Source organism: Lonchura striata, chromosome 6 (genome assembly GCF_046129695.1).
Source record: "Lonchura striata isolate bLonStr1 chromosome 6, bLonStr1.mat, whole genome shotgun sequence".
Classification (NCBI taxonomy): Eukaryota; Metazoa; Chordata; class Aves; order Passeriformes; family Estrildidae; genus Lonchura; species Lonchura striata.
The window spans coordinates 51,379,448-51,394,644 of record NC_134608.1 but is presented as its reverse complement, the minus strand read 5'-3'; the positions used below and the strand labels follow the sequence as shown (position 1 = coordinate 51,394,644).

The 15,197-nt window shown below is 49.9% G+C and overlaps 1 protein-coding gene across 7 annotated transcripts; it reads left to right on the top strand.

Moving 5' to 3' along the window:
* Positions 1-328: 328 nt before the first annotated feature.
* NRIP3 (nuclear receptor interacting protein 3) lies at positions 329-15,197 on the top strand. Of its 7 annotated transcripts, XM_077784294.1 has the most exons (10): positions 551-590; positions 624-643; positions 691-1,150; positions 1,221-1,509; positions 8,451-8,630; positions 9,254-9,336; positions 11,803-11,942; positions 12,294-12,346; positions 12,439-12,536; positions 13,340-15,197. In XM_077784294.1, exons 4-10 carry the CDS (start codon positions 1,336-1,338, stop codon positions 13,359-13,361), a joined length of 750 nt encoding a protein of 249 aa, XP_077640420.1. In that variant the 5' UTR covers positions 551-590; positions 624-643; positions 691-1,150; positions 1,221-1,335; the 3' UTR covers positions 13,362-15,197. The 7 variants fall into 7 exon arrangements, with proteins under 7 accessions (XP_077640418.1, XP_077640416.1, XP_077640414.1 ...); XM_077784292.1 differs by having other exon boundaries at positions 329-643; positions 691-1,127; XM_077784291.1 differs by having other exon boundaries at positions 501-590; positions 691-1,509.

The window sequence follows — 15,197 nt, the reverse complement described above, 5'->3', positions numbered from 1 at the left end:
GGGTGGTGTGGGCGTTGGTGATAAATCAGATTGTGCCTGGATATTTGATGGGTACAGAACCCCTGTGTAAAACCACATTCACGGTGCCCCAGTTTGGCGGGGACAACTTTTGAGATGGTTTTCCTGGGCACTTGAGTGGACAGTGCTGATCCAGATTGCTGCTGGCCATGCTGTGACGAGACCAGGGGCACCCCGGGCGTAAGGCACCAACGCTGCCCATGGCCAGCGGGGCTGCATCACCCCGGCCGGGGGGAGCAGCCCCCAGGAGCACCCGGGTGCGGGGCAGTGTCACCTGTGGTGGCAGCCCCGCACGCAGGACAGTCCCGCTGTGCCCGCCGGGGCTGTGGGCAGCTCTCCAAGCTCGCTGCTGCGGTGCTCCCTGCTGCCGTGAGGGCTTTGGGAGCCATGCAATGCCCTGCCGTCGGAGAGAGGGCGGGGATGCGTTATCCCCTCGGAGCAGCCCGAGCTCCCCGCCGCTGGGAGTGCCGCGATGTGCCAGCCCTCCGGCCGCGGTACCTGCGCGTCACCGGGCTCCGGCTATAAAGCGCCGGCCACAGAGCATCCCCCAGCGCAGGCACAGAGCATCCCCCAGCGCAGGCACAGAGCATCCCCCTGCACAGGCACAGAGCATCCCCCAGCACAGGCACAGAGCATCCCCCTGCACAGGCAACAGAGCATCCCCCTGCACAGGCAACAGAGCATCCCCCTGCACAGGCACAGAGCATCCCCCAGCGCAGGCACAGAGCATCCCCCTGCACAGGCACAGAGCATCCCCCAGCGCAGGCACAGAGCATCCCCCTGCACAGGCAACAGAGCATCCCCCTGCACAGGCAACAGAGCATCCCCCTGCACAGGCACAGAGCATCCCCCTGCACAGGCAACAGAGCATCCCCCTGCACAGGCAACAGAGCATCCCCCTGCACAGGCACAGAGCATCCCCCAGCGCAGGCACAGAGCATCCCCCTGCACAGGCAACAGAGCATCCCCCTGCACAGGCAACAGAGCATCCCCCAGCGCAGGCACAGAACATCCCCCTGCACAGGCACAGAGCATCCCCCTGCACAGGCACAGAACATCCCCCTGCACAGGCACAGAGCATCCCCCAGCGCAGGCACAGAGCATCCCCCAGCGCAGACACAGAGCATCCCCCAGCACAGACACAGAGCATTCCCCAGCGCAGGCACAGAGCATCCCCCAGCACAGGCGATAGAGCATCCCCCCAGAGCATCCCCCAGCACAGGCACAGAGCATCCCCCAGCACAGACACAGAGCATTCCCCAGCGCAGACACAGAGCATCCCGCAGCTCCAAGGAACGAGCCCCCGCGGCAGGAGAGATGTTTTATTCGGGGATCCTGACAGAGCCGAGCAGGAAAGAAGTGGAGCTAAGGGAAGCGGCGTCCCTCCGCCAGCAGAGGAGGATGAAGCAGGCGGTTCAGTTTATTCACAAGGATTCTGCAGATCTCCTCCCTCTGGACGGGCTGAAGAAGCTGGGGACGTCGAAGGATACCGTAAGGCTCTGTTGTGTTTATTGGAAGGGGACTCGAGGAGCTGGTAGGGCAGTGTCTATTTCTTTCTTCATGCTGCTTTATGTTAGGAGAAGTTGGTTGTGTGTGGAAACTGATTGTAAAAAATGTGACTTTTGTATGTAAAAGGAAGGGAGTAGAAATATGATAGTAGTTATAACCACAGTTGTTTTCTTCTAGTAAGTACTTTTAGATGCCTGGCACTCAGAGTTAATAGCATTCATTTTTTAAAAAATGATTTTTTCAATTTTTGCATGAAAATGGCATTCTGTTTGCAGTACACAATTCCTCTCTGGGTCAGAGTAAGTCAAAATGGCTTCATACGATGCATACGTGCACACACATGTTGGCCTGTGATCTATATGTACACACAACACAGAATCACAGAGATTCAGTAAAGTATAGTCACTGGTATTTCAAAATATAAAACTCTCACAATCATGCTTCAATAAGGGCTAATGCATATGTGGGGTTTCTTAAACTGAAGAAACATAATTTTAGGTTTAAAATATTTACATATGCAGTGATCTATGTGATCCTGTACTTGGTGTCATTCACCATGTCTGGGGGCTGGAGAGCATTTCTAAATACTGTACAGATATTTCAGCTTTCTCTACTGGGAAAGGATACTTCAATGTAACATCAAAAGTTCTGACATAAAGAGTAAAATTTAGGAAACATATCTACCAAGGAAAGCTCCTTTAGTTTTCTTTGCCCAAATGTTGAAAAAAAAAATCTTGCACCTTGTAAAACAATATTTGCATTTTCCCAATGCTTGATGTGGGTTTTATTGAAAACCAAAGTCAATCTTTTATTTTTAGTGTTTTGTTTTGTCAGAGCCTTCCTACTCAGCTGGGTTAGGCTTGCCCCTGCCTGCCTGGGACAAGTGGACTGAGTTGGCTGTTGTCTGCAGTGCACACAGAGGGGATTTTTTTGATATCCCAAGTGTTTTGCAATTGTAGGAAGTGAAGCTCCTGCCCAAGGACAGGATCAGAAGGAGCTTTCCTAGTCACCACTGAATTGCAGCTCTCCAGCGGGGAGTTGAAGCCCTTTTTCAGGCAGGAATGGCATTATTACTGTTTTCAGCAGAGTCAAAATGACATTCTGTGGCTCCATGACCCCCAGTGAGTGGGACTCAGTCCCTGACGTGGATAAGAATCAACAGGTAGCAGGAGCCAGGGGCACTGAACACTGAAGTCCCTGGCCCTGCAGAGAGAGGACCAGGTTTTGCACCAGCACCAGGGCAGAGCATGGGGCTCCTTGACACCACCTTGGACATAGAAATGTCACTCGAGGTGTCCTCCCTGCTCCTGTGCCATGGCTGCAGCATCACCCCTGCAGGGAGAATCTGCACAGGGGGCTCTCTCCAGGGATGTGCCAAAGCCCAGGGGGGGGGCACAGCTCCCAATCCCCACCAGGAACAAAAAGAAGGTGCCATGCAGTCAGTGGAGGTGAGGTGCCCATCTGGCTGCTGGGGCTGGGGTGAGAACCCAGCTGGTCTGGGCCACCCCACTGCAAAATGCCCCTTGTCCCCACGCCACAGGGGGGTGATGGCACAGTGGGCACACGTGGCCAGGGCTCCCTTGGCCACAGCCTCCTGCCCCATGGGGTGTGCAGGGAGCCCCCAGAGTGAGAGCCCTGCACGTGCTCAGCCCCGTTCCCAGAGCCACAGAGAGGATCCTGTGAGTTTCAGAGATGTGTCCCTGGGTGTGCTGCAGGGAAGGGATGCTGCCACACTCAGCCCTCACACAGCCAGGGTGGGAAAGGGCTCTGCTGAGAGTGCACATTGTGTGTCCCTGCCGGAGCTCACCTCTAGGTCAGGGGTGGCTCCGTGTGGTGGAAAAGTCTCTCCTCCAACCCGTGCTTCCAAAGTAAGGCTCAGTATTCTTCTGTTGTTCGGTCTCAAGGCAGTTTATTGCAAGTTATCTCAAAGATTCTCTTCTTGAGCTGCTGTGGTTTGCTCAGCAGCTCAGGCAGAGGCACACACACACCCTGACATCCTCTCTGACTCCTGACTTCTTCTTCTCTCCCTCCACTCAGGGCTGCTGCTGTCTTTTATTGGTACATTACATGTTACATGTTTATAGTTTTTCTCCAATGCCTACTACCTATATTAAATGGTGCCTTTCTACTCTAAACCAATCTGTGAGTGCCAACATCATCAAGAACGTGGAGGTAAAGAAGAAGAGAGAGGGAGGACAGGGCAAGCCCAGATCCCTCTATCTTAAAACTTCTGACTCCCATGTACAAGACCTAAAATCCCCCTGTACAGCACTCAAAAATTCTTCCCTCTACTTTGTAACTACTATAAATCTAAACGTTTGTGACTTCCTGTTCTTCCCGCATGGTTGGTAAATCATTCCATGGTTCAAATCCAAAATCACAGCTGTTTCCAGCTGCCTGCCAGGGTCTCAAATGCTTCTGACCTGGACCTGAAACCTCCAAAAATGTCTGAGGGACATTTTGAGTTCTGACATGTCCCCACTGCTGTGGCTGCCTGGATGTCACAAGGGCTGCTCCCAGGAGGAGCAGGAGATTGTGATCTCTGGGACTGGAGACCTTCCAAAATATGTGACTTCACTTTGACGTGGGCCCAAATTGAGATGCACATGCCCATGGGGACTAAGCTGCATGATCAGGAGGCCCAGGGCCATCAGATGTCTCAGCCCAAGGTGTTTGCATGGCTTCCTTGAGGATGATTGTGCATGTCCCCAAAAGCTGCAGGTTTCTGTCCTAGAGCTGCGTGGCAGCCGTGGTGGCGCGTGTGCGGAGGGGCTCCTGAGGTGTCCGGTGTTATTAATGCAGAGTTCCCACGGGGGTTTTCCAACAGCCCTGACAGGAGCAGAGACAGGGGAACAGCTCCTCAGAGATGGTGACAGGTGCTGAGAACAGATCCTGTCTGTCACTGTGGCAGCTGGCAGCAAGCATTGCAGTTTTGGGGAGAAATCCCCTTCCTTGTGGGCCTGGTGCGGGGGTACTGTGCACAGCGGGTCAGCAGGGTGGGTGTGCTGGCATCCCCCTGTCTGTGTGCCATCACTCAGCTCTCCTGGTGATGCTGTGCACAGGCAGGTTGGATAAATACTTCTTGTGATCATCCATTTCATTGCTCTCATCATTTCCAGCGAGTTACTGTGGCTCAGACAGAACTCCAGCTCCTCGCTCTCTTTACGTACTCCCCTCTGTCCAGCATGAGATCAAGCTACAGCAAAGCATACACTGAATTTGGCAAATGTCAGGCTGGATGTAGAGAACAGAAATGGCTTTATTTTGATGCCTCTTCCCTCTATTAGCCACTTCCCTGAAGCCCAAAAATCTGGCATGAGATGGTCTTTAGCAGGGATGGGGGCTTCCTGACAGGGTATCCATGGCTCCCTTCCCAGCCTGGACAGGGCTCTTGCAGCTGGCTCTTGCTGACTCTTGCAGCTCCTCCCGATGCTCTGACACTTGTCCCTTGCCCCCAGAGCCACCGGGCCAGTTTGGAGCAGCTGTCTGGAACAGTCCCGCATCATTTGACAGCCTGGGAAGCAGAGTTATAAATAGTAACAAAAGCAGCAGCAACAACAAAAGCTTTTCCCATTTCCATCCTGCTCTCAGACCTCCCCTGGGCACCCTCAGCACAACCCTGGGTGCCCCATAGCCCCAGCCCCAGCTCCCCATGGCTGGGGCAGCACTGGGTGAACTGCAGCAGGTCAGGTGTCCCCAGTTCCCTGCTGTGCACCCAGGGTTTGGTGTGTCTGAAATACAAAAAGCTCTGGTGCTCTGTGCTCTGCCCTGCCCAGAGAGCACACAAGGGTGCAGGGGGCAGCTCTGCCCCACCTCATCACCCTAAGAGAGGGGCTGACAGCACAGGATGCTGACAGGGACATGTGAGTTAGGATGAAGGATGGGAAGAAGAGAGAGAAATTGATTATTTCTTGGGATTAGTTCTGTCAATGCATTAAAACTCTTTCCCCCCTCTACTGTCTAGGTGCAGAAGAAAGAGCAAACCTCCTGATTTGGGTTTCTGGAGGAGGGGAACTGGTGTCTTCCCTGACTTTCACCTCCACTTGAGTGAGGTTGTTGATGGATCTTGTTATCCCCAAATCTAGAAGCCAAATAAAGGGAAATCTGCCAGAGAAATGAATACTGCAAGCTGCAGCAATGCACTTGCTTCCAAATCACAGAGGAACAAAGCTGGGCAGAATTATCTGTGCTTTTGGCAGACAGTGGTAAATAAGGTCAGCAATAGATGGTGTCTCTTCTCTCTTCTTTAGGTTTTCATTGTGACATTTTTGCTTTTTGCAAATATTTGGGTTGGAAATAGACCTATCTTATGAAAAAAATCCTGATTTGTATTTATATAGTGCTGGATGATTCTAGGAAAACCTATTTTTTTTCCTGACACAATGAAATGTAACATTCTCTACTTTTATAAAGCTTTCAATGTTTTTTTTTGCAATGCAAAGGAATATTGTACCAGGTCATCTGGGTTTCTTCAAACACTGCCAGGAGAACACAGCTGCCCTTCTCACTTCCTCAGGAGGAGGATTTCCTCCTCTCCCTCCCTCCAAGACATGGTCTGCTTGCAGTTTGCCAGGAAAATGTGCATTTGCAAATGTCCCCTGGCACATTATCCATTTACAAAGTACGTATCCATCACTTGAGTCATCTCTGTGACTAACATCCCTCACTCTGTTGCACACAAGAGTCAAGGGAAATCCAAGTTAAAGCAAACTAATTAATAGCCTGAGACAGGATGATACTGCAGGGAATCTTTTCAGCCCCCTCCTGCCAGATTATTGCTGTATTGGAGCACAACATAAGGAATATTTGTCCCCCAGAGGCAGGATTTGCTGTGGTTTTCAGAAGGGCAAGTGTCAACAAATGACAATCCCATTTGTGCTGCTCACTTGAATTTGTTGAGTGATGTATTTTTTCCTTTTGCTGATGGATCCCATGTAACATTCATAAAAACCAGGGCTTGAGAAAACCCATATATGCTACTGATTAACAATCCATAGGAGGAATGGTAAAAATTAGATTGAATTCAATGGTAGTTAAAATAGTAGTTAATGACAGTTAAAATATCAATGAGTGTGTTAGAGATTGAGGAGAAGAGCACCCAGACTATCTTGGATGATGGCATTCAGAAATTTCTCATGGGGCTGGACACAAGGAGGTGACCACTCTGTGACAGGCTGTCTTCTGGCATCATTTACTTCTACACTCCCTATCCTTCTTTTTGTTGTTTTTAAATGATGTGAAGAATTAGTGTTCCAGCTGTGATCCTGAGCTGCAAACATAAAGGATATGGAAAGAAAAGGACATCCCATCCACTGTCAGAAAACCCTGGCCTGCACTTTTGCTCTGGTGAGGAGCACTGGAGGTGCTCACAGGGCTGGAGGTGATCACAGGGCTGGAGGTGCTCACAGGGCTGCACCTACACTTCTGCCTCATACCAGGCAGCCCTTTTTTCCAAAGTGACCTGCTTGTCCCTCCACACAGGGCCCAGTACCAGTGCAGCCAGTCTGCCTGCCTTTAGTCCAGCTCAGTAATCCTGCTTTCTGCTGTTTGGCCTCACTGGGAAGGCAGCACAGTGTCAGATCTGATCCCTCCCTATCAGGAGTTGCTGCTTAGGCACAGGACGTGCTCTGTGGTGGGTTGGTCAGACACAGCACCTGCAGCCCAAAATGGCCATGGGGATTTATTTCCAGTAGCAGCAATTGGGAGAGAGCACAGTGGGGATGCAGGGAGCTGACGTGTCCCAGTGACCACTGGTGCTGCTGCAGCTGCCCCATCCCTCAGTGTGGTCCAGCCCCGCTGCCTGCATTGTGCCCACAGTGTGATCTGAAGTTATTTTAGGATGCAGTTATTTCAGGATGATGCCAGGTTGCATTAGACTTCTCTAAGTGGTGTTATTTAACATGCTGTGCACAAGGGTGGGTACTGGCCAACTTGGGGAGCCACGGCCTGAGGTTTTCAAAGTTATCCTGACTCCTATATTCCCTTGGGATGAGGGGGTTTGCTGGTTCAGATGTCTCTGCAGGCACACAGGCATGTTTAATGTGAATGCAAAAATTCAGGGATAAGCCAGTAAAAATGCCTCACCATGGAGTAATTAAAATCAGAAGGAAAGGCATTAATGGGGAGGGCAGATTAGCCAGGCAGAGAAATGAGCAGATAATCAGGCAGAGTCATTTCACCTCCAGCAGAGTGTGTGCATCCATCTGCAATGAACATTAAACATAAAAAGGCTTTTGGGAAAGAGGTTGGAGGAGATCTTGAGAGGCAACATGCTTCTCCCAGAGCAAATGGAAATAACAGAGAAAGAGAGAAGTGTTGGGAATTCTGGGAGAATACCTAGCTGCCTCAGATGAGCTTACCTCTTTCCTTCCTCTCCCTTTCCTCTTGTGGTATGGCACTCTGGATTGGTCCCATTTAGTCACCCTTAGCAGCCAAATAAAAGTACAGGGAGAAGAGGCACAGAGGGCAATCTTAGAAATTCTTTATACTTAGACATAGTGAATATCATTGGAAAGCTGATTTGTTACATCCTAATTTTTCACATCACTACTGAATTCCCAATATCAAGAGATGAAGGCAGTTATGGTTGAAACACCAGCTTGAAAAGACTGGACTTGTTTGGATTCCTGTAGGCAATCAAACCTTGAATTTGAGTTTGGTAAAAGAAAGGCATCTCAAAGGCTAATAGATTGAAAGTATTATTTCCTTTGCAAAACAAAACTCTTTTTAGCCAAAGACAGGTAAGCCAGAACTAGTTAGGAAGAATAGCTGTAGTCTGGGAATTAGGGAGAGTGAGACTTCATGGCCTCCCTCCTGTGAGAGCAGTGCTGGCCCACGGGCACCCCAGGCAGTCTGGTGACACTGGCCACTGTGTGATTTCCTCTGACTTCACCCTGCTCCTCTGTGTGTGTTCTTCCTTAAAGCAGCCACACAACATCCTGCAGAAGCGCCTGATGGAGACAAACCTGTCCAAGCTCCGAGGCAGCCGAGGCACCTGGGCTCCGAAGGGAGATCTCTCATCCCAGACCAACAAGCTGAACCAAACCAAACTGGGCAGCTCGGGGAAAACAGAGGATGAAGAGCTCATAGTGGTGAGCTGCCAGGTAATAGTCACTCCACAGCCTTTTGTGGGGTTTTTTTTGCTGTGGATTTTATTTCCCACAGTCTCAGGCTGTGCTCTTGTTCTCCATGTTTCCCAGTCAGGTTTGTGTTCCCACAGGACTGTCAGAGCTCTGGGGATATACTCCATCTGCTGCTCCAGGCTGCTGTGGCAGAGATGGCGACCTGGGAATCACAGAGAAAACTGGTGTGATGGGTGTCTTCCCTTACACATCAGGGCAGAGGGGAGAGCTAAGCTGGGGCAGCATGCTGAAATGCTGGGGTATAATTATCCATGGCAAATCCCTGTGCTCACAGCCTGCTTGATTTCCTTAAGTGCCATTCCTGTTTTTTCTGCCCAGGAGCAATTTCACATTTCTCTTCCTTAGCCCCATGCTCATTTGTATTTCCCACTCTCCACAGTATTCCCTCCTGCCTGGGCTGCCCCACCTGCTCTCTGCAGGGCCAAATGAGCCAGGAAGGGCTCAGGAGCCCACGTGCATCTGAGCGTGCAGGGGAGCAGGGATGAGCTGACATGAGCAGAGTTCATGGGCAGCAGAGCTCCTGGACACTCTGGTGCTCATCCTGCATCCCACACATCATTTCCCATCTCTTCTTGCTCTTGCAGTGTGCGGGGAAGGAGCTGAAGGCCGTGGTGGACACCGGCTCGCAGCACAACCTCATGTCCTCTGCCTGCCTGGACAGGCTAGGGTAAATATCCAGCTGCATTTCTGTTCTGCAGCAGCATGGCACCTGGCAGCACAGGCAGTGTCCTGGGGCTGGGGCTCTGCCCATGTCAGTGATGGTCATTCTAGAAGGGCTGGGCAAGCCCCTGACCCTCCTCTTACAACCAAATCCTGTTCCAATCTTACATGCCAGGGAGGTGGAATAGAAAGCCACTGGTACCACCCTATCCACCTCTGAGGGAATCCCTTCAGAGGGTTGGATGCATTTGTGTTCTTTCACTGCCTGCTTGTCACTCAGTGCCTCACCAAACAGCTGAACCTTCCCCAGCCTTCTGTGTCCCCAGAGCAGCCCAGCCCAGCTCTGCAGGCTCCTGTGGCAGGGCAGGGACCAGGCTGCTGGACATGCCCCCAGACAGTGGCTGCAGCACTGCTGGCCCAGCAGCCAGTGTAAAGAAGCTGTGTGCATGCATGTTCTCAGAACTGGGTGGCTGATGCTGCTCTCAGTTACAAATTTCTCCTGGTTAAAGGAAAAGGAAATGTATTTATGGATTATTAGAGGTGACTGACAGCCATTTGCAGAAAAACTCTCTGTCATCTCTGAGTAATAGAACCAGGCTTCAGCTCATAGGATATCAAGGAGGTTTTGGCACTTTATTCCCATGGAGTCATAGCTTTTTGCAGCTAACTTGCAATAATTATGAAAAAAGGAAAATTACACCTGCTCACTGAGTGCTACTGCGCTGACTGAATGGTGCCTGTTCCTGTCCTAACATTCATTACTTCTTTGCACAACAGTGCTTAGTGACTGGAGGGTGGCTGTGCTTAATGCAACCTTGTCACAATGTGTGGAGCAGCTCAGCCAAGCTTAGGATGGCCACACGATGGCATTTGGAGGATTTCATGCTCTGGGACAATTCCTCTGCTCCCTGTGTTTGTTGCATGTGTCTGGTGCAGTTCTTGCAGCGCTGCTCTGCTGCAGCAGCCCTGTCCTTCAAAGAGCACTGAAGAAAGAGGTCAGAGGCTGTTTCTGCTGCCCAGGGTTCAGGGGACCCGGTGCCTCAGAGCATCATTTGTGTGTCTGATGCTCAGGCTCAATTCCTCCCCTCTTTTCCAAAGATGTTTTGTGTCTTGTCATGATGCCAGTCACTCTCTCCTCCTCACGCTGAGGAAAGCAGTGGAGTAGGCTCACAGCTTGGCAGTGTGAGAAATCCCCTATGGAGCTGGAGGAGGTGCAGGAGGCAGCCAAGGAACTCATGAACTTCTGATTGGTGTGTTCCTACTGATTTTTAAGGCCAGACTCCAAGAAAGCAGTAGAGAGGATCCAGCTCCTTTTCCCTGCTACCCCTCCCAGTCCTTGCACCTGTGCTAAATGGTGTGGGCAATGCCCACCTCAGTCCTGGAGCCTCTGAGGGGGCTGGCTGTCCTCTAGGACAGATGGACAGACAGGCAGACACATACACTGCTGCAATGCGGCTCGGCAGAAAGGCACCTCAGAGAGCTGAAACTTGATCTGGCTTTTAGCTGAGGGAGACATCAGCACCTCAAATGGCCTTTCCATTAGATTCTTGCTCAGTTTAAAAGAGAAACTGATGCTAAATATTTAATTAGTATTGTCAGACTGCTTCAAAGGGTGTAGATAGAAGCTGTACCTGAGACATATCTGACATCCTTTTTTCTTTTCTTTGGGCTGAATATGATTGATCTGTCCCCATTTCCTCTGAACAAACCCAGCAGGTAGCACCTAACAAACTAACAGACATGGACTGGGTCACCCTGGATGTGAGCCATGTTTAGCATGGAGAAAAGGGGCCTCAGGGGGTACCTTTTTACTCTCTACAACTACCCAAAAGGAGGCTCAAGTGAGGTCATGAGTGACAGGACCAGAGGAAATGGCTTCAGGTTGTGCCATATGAGGTTTAGTTTGGATATCAGGAAAAATTTCTTCCCTGCAAGGGTGGTCAGGCCTTGGAACAAGCTGCTTAGTGAAGTGGTGGCATTACCATGTCTAGAAGTGTTGAAAATATGTGTGGGCATGGCAGGTGTGGCATCTGGGGACACAGCTGGACTCTATGACCTTAGAGGTCTGTTCCAACCTCAGCCTTTCTATGATTCCATGGGGACAGAGTGTCAGCTCCACTCATGGAAGCTGGAGTGAACTAACCCTTCCTTACACCCACATTGCATTAGAAGCAATTCTGTATTCCCCAAGTATTGGGAAAATGTAGGCAAAAGATTCCTTGGATAAAACCCAAAATGCAGCACAGAGCTGTGCTTGGGCAGCATTTTGGGTCATGCTGTGGTCATGTGTGGCTGCCTGCAGAGCACCCACACAGAACCTGCCAGGGAAGGGAAGCAGCTTTCCAACAACAGCGTGGTAAATGAGCAAACTAAGAGCACTTCAGGTGTAAGCACCCTCCAAACACCATTTGCTCCTTGCTGGAAGAGCCAAGGCACGGCCATTTGATGTTAGGAGTGTTTTCAATGCCCACAGGTTAAAGGAGCAGCTCAAAGCACTCCCTGCTGAAGAGGAGATGGTTTCGTTGCCAAACAAGGTGAAAGCCATCGGGCAGGTCGAGTGTCTGTCCCTCACGGTGGGAGCGGTCCCCGTGGAGTGCGCTGCCCTCGTCGTGGGTGAGTGCACAACCCTCTGCTCCTCCACCATGGGCTGGGCTCTGCTTCCTCTTACCCCAGCGGGAAAAAGAGAGCTTTAGGAAGATGTTAAAATTCAAATAGAGTAAGTTCTCATTTGGCCCCCCAGAGGGAAGGGGGAGGACGTGTTCACAAGCTTGGCTTTGCCACGCTGATGGAGCAACCACTGCAGGCATATCCTCCTGCCACCCTGTGCCCTCCTCTTCTCCTTTGAGTCAGTCCCTTTATAAACAGGGTTTTGTTTAGCAGAATGACCACGAAGGAAGGGACTGACAAAAAGCCCAGGAGGGCATTTTGAATGTATAAATCTGAAATGTCCTGTTTTTTTTCCAGAAGACAACGACCAACCCTTTTCCTTTGGGCTGCAGACACTGAAGTCTCTGAAGGTAGGAGTTTTCCAGCAGGATGCTGATAGGGGAGCTGGGACCAGTCTAATTTGCAGTTTTCCCTCTTACCTAATGACATTTATTCTCTACAGTGTATCATAAACATGGAGAAACACCACCTGGTTCTGGGGCAGATGGACAGGGAAGAAATCCCGTTTGTGGGAGTTGGCAGTGCTGAGGCAGGAGAGCAGTAAGTACTCTGGGGAGGTGAGCTGCATGTGCATCCCTCAGCCTGCTGGCAGTGCCCCCTGGCAGGGCTGCACAGGAGCTGCCAGGCCCTTTGCTGGAGGCGAGTGAAAGGTCAATGGCCCAGGCAGAAACTGTTTTCATCAGCTCATCAAATTTTGAAAGGAGTCCCGATTTTTCAGCAGCCTTTGTCAGCTTTTATTGCTTTTTTTCCTGGTAAACATTGTACATCAAAGTGGGTGTCTGACAAGACAAGCACGGGGGAATGCCTTAGGAAATGTACTTTTTGGAGGTCACCAAGAAGACTCCTTGAGGTCTGCTTTGACAGCATTCACAAACAAATTTTTGTCTGGAAAATATTTATGAAGCAAGGCCAACAAACCCACATAAATGTTTGAGAGAGAGAGATCTTGCCTGGAGATAATGGTGTTGCCACTTTTCCCTGCATTACCGCAGCAGCCCTCCTGCCAGCTCTTCCTGGTGTCCCTGATTTTTCCAGCCTTATCTCCTTAAAGAAAGATAAATATGTGCTGTGCCTCTGAAATGTGTGTAGCTGTGGTGGCTGGCTTTGCAGGCAAGCAGGCAGGGCAAACCCCCTCCTCCCAGGCACTGCAATGGGGTTCTTTCTTGCAGGGTGCTGTGGATCAGAGGTGTTTCACTGATTTCTTCCTCTGACTCACAAAACCAGCAGGCACCAAGTGCCTGACAGGGTGTTTGCTCCTCTGCACTGCTTTCAAGGCCAAATTATGCTTTCCCCCCCACCCCCAATGGAAAATGCCTGTTTTACTAAACATCTTTTCCTTCTAGTTTCAGCAGTTTGGAGGCATAAAGAGAAATTGAAACACCATCCCCATGCAGGAGCTTGATATCAAAGAAATCCTGTGCAGCTGTTCCAGATGAAACAGCAATGTACTGCTTTGATAACATTTATACTCGGCTACAGCTTGAGTAGAGCTAAATGAAATCCTGTTTGTAGCCAGTAATTTAGAGATATTGTCATGTTTATCTATGGGTTTTGAGAAACAAACGTGTGCTTACTTTCTGGACTTTTCTATATAGTGTCCTCTTTATTACAAACAGTTGGGAAAAACCTTATGAATTTCTTCTGATGAGAAAAATACTTTTTATAGTGGCCTCATATGAGTAATTATACTTAGCTGTGATTAGAGGCTATCAGAAAGAGATTTTTATTAATGATTTTTCCAGGGGCTTAGCATTTATATTCACTTAATTGATATAGCCACATTCAAATGGCCATTACCAGGAAGTTACTCAGAGTAAAATAAAAATGTTAATACCACCTAGAAATTATAGCTCATCCTGTTAGCATAGCATTGTTGCCATGTAATTAGGGATGCAACTGCTGGCTTGATGAGAAAGAGCAATTGCAGAATTATTAATGGGTTACAGGCTCCTCTGCAGTGGCGTGGCAGAAGCACAGGAACAGGACCTGGGAGGGCTCCCAAGGTGATCTCCCAGTGTGGGGTTGGCACCAGTGCTGGTGCTCAAAACCCTCTGAGCAGAGATCCTCTGGGCAAGTCTTGGCTGCCTTCCTGTGGGGGTAGTCAAGTAAATCAATCATTACACTGACCAAAAAGCAACAAATGAGCACAGAAGTGTGTTGTCTGGAAAGCAGCAGATGCAGTGCCCTTGGCTGACCCTGCCACCAGGACCTGTGCCTACCCCTGCCCACCCAGCACCCAGCCTGAAACCCCTGCAGCTCCTGGGCTACGGCTGGTGCAGGGTATTGACTCCAGCTGCACTTAAGTGCTGCTGCCAGAAATGCCATATTTTTTATACCTTGGGTTCTTAAGTGTGACCCTTGATGACCCTCAGGGGAGGTGGGAGTTTTTGCCAGTACAAGCACTTCATTTGGTGTCACTGTCCTGGAGCAGCAGGGTTGCTGCTTCCCGTGCCACACAGTATTGCCTGGGGGAGCCTGGCCTCGCACAAAGGCAGCTTCTTATGTTTTCAAAACCTATTGGGAATTAATTGCTGTCATCTGCTGAAGAGGCATCTTTAAAATTCAGAATAATCCACTTGTGACGTTGTGCATCTGCTGATGGCCAGTCCTGCTGCAGCTGGATCCTGAAGGGCTCCAGTTAAGCTGCAGGAGCTCTCTGCTAGCTCTGACTTACCAAAAGCGCTTTGGCCCCAGCATCAGCCACAAGCACCGCCGGCATTCCCACTTCGGGAGCCTCTTGATGGGTCTGGCTGAGAATCAGAAAGTTTTGTCATCTCATGGCCATCGGCAGTCAGGCTCCTGCCAGCTGATCCACTGCATGCCCACCCTGCCATCCCATGCCTGCCAGAGCATCTCAGCTGGAGCTTTATCTCCTGCAGTGGGTTTGAACCTCTTTTCGATATTGGGTATATCCAGCAAACCTGAACTATCTGTATTTTGAGCTATTTTCTATTTTGGTGATAAGTTTCAGTGCTTTCTCTACATACAGTATTTTATATAACACAGCTATAAATATATATTTACAAGGTTGGGCTGCCCAGGGTAGTCCCACTGATGTGTTGTAGAAATATTTCACTAAATATGAAATATATTTGATTATTTTATATGCTATGAGTTTGGTATTTTGGTACTTTTTTCTTTCTGTGCATATTACTGTGCTAAATGTCAAATTAAATAAAGTTACACCATTATCACTGTTTA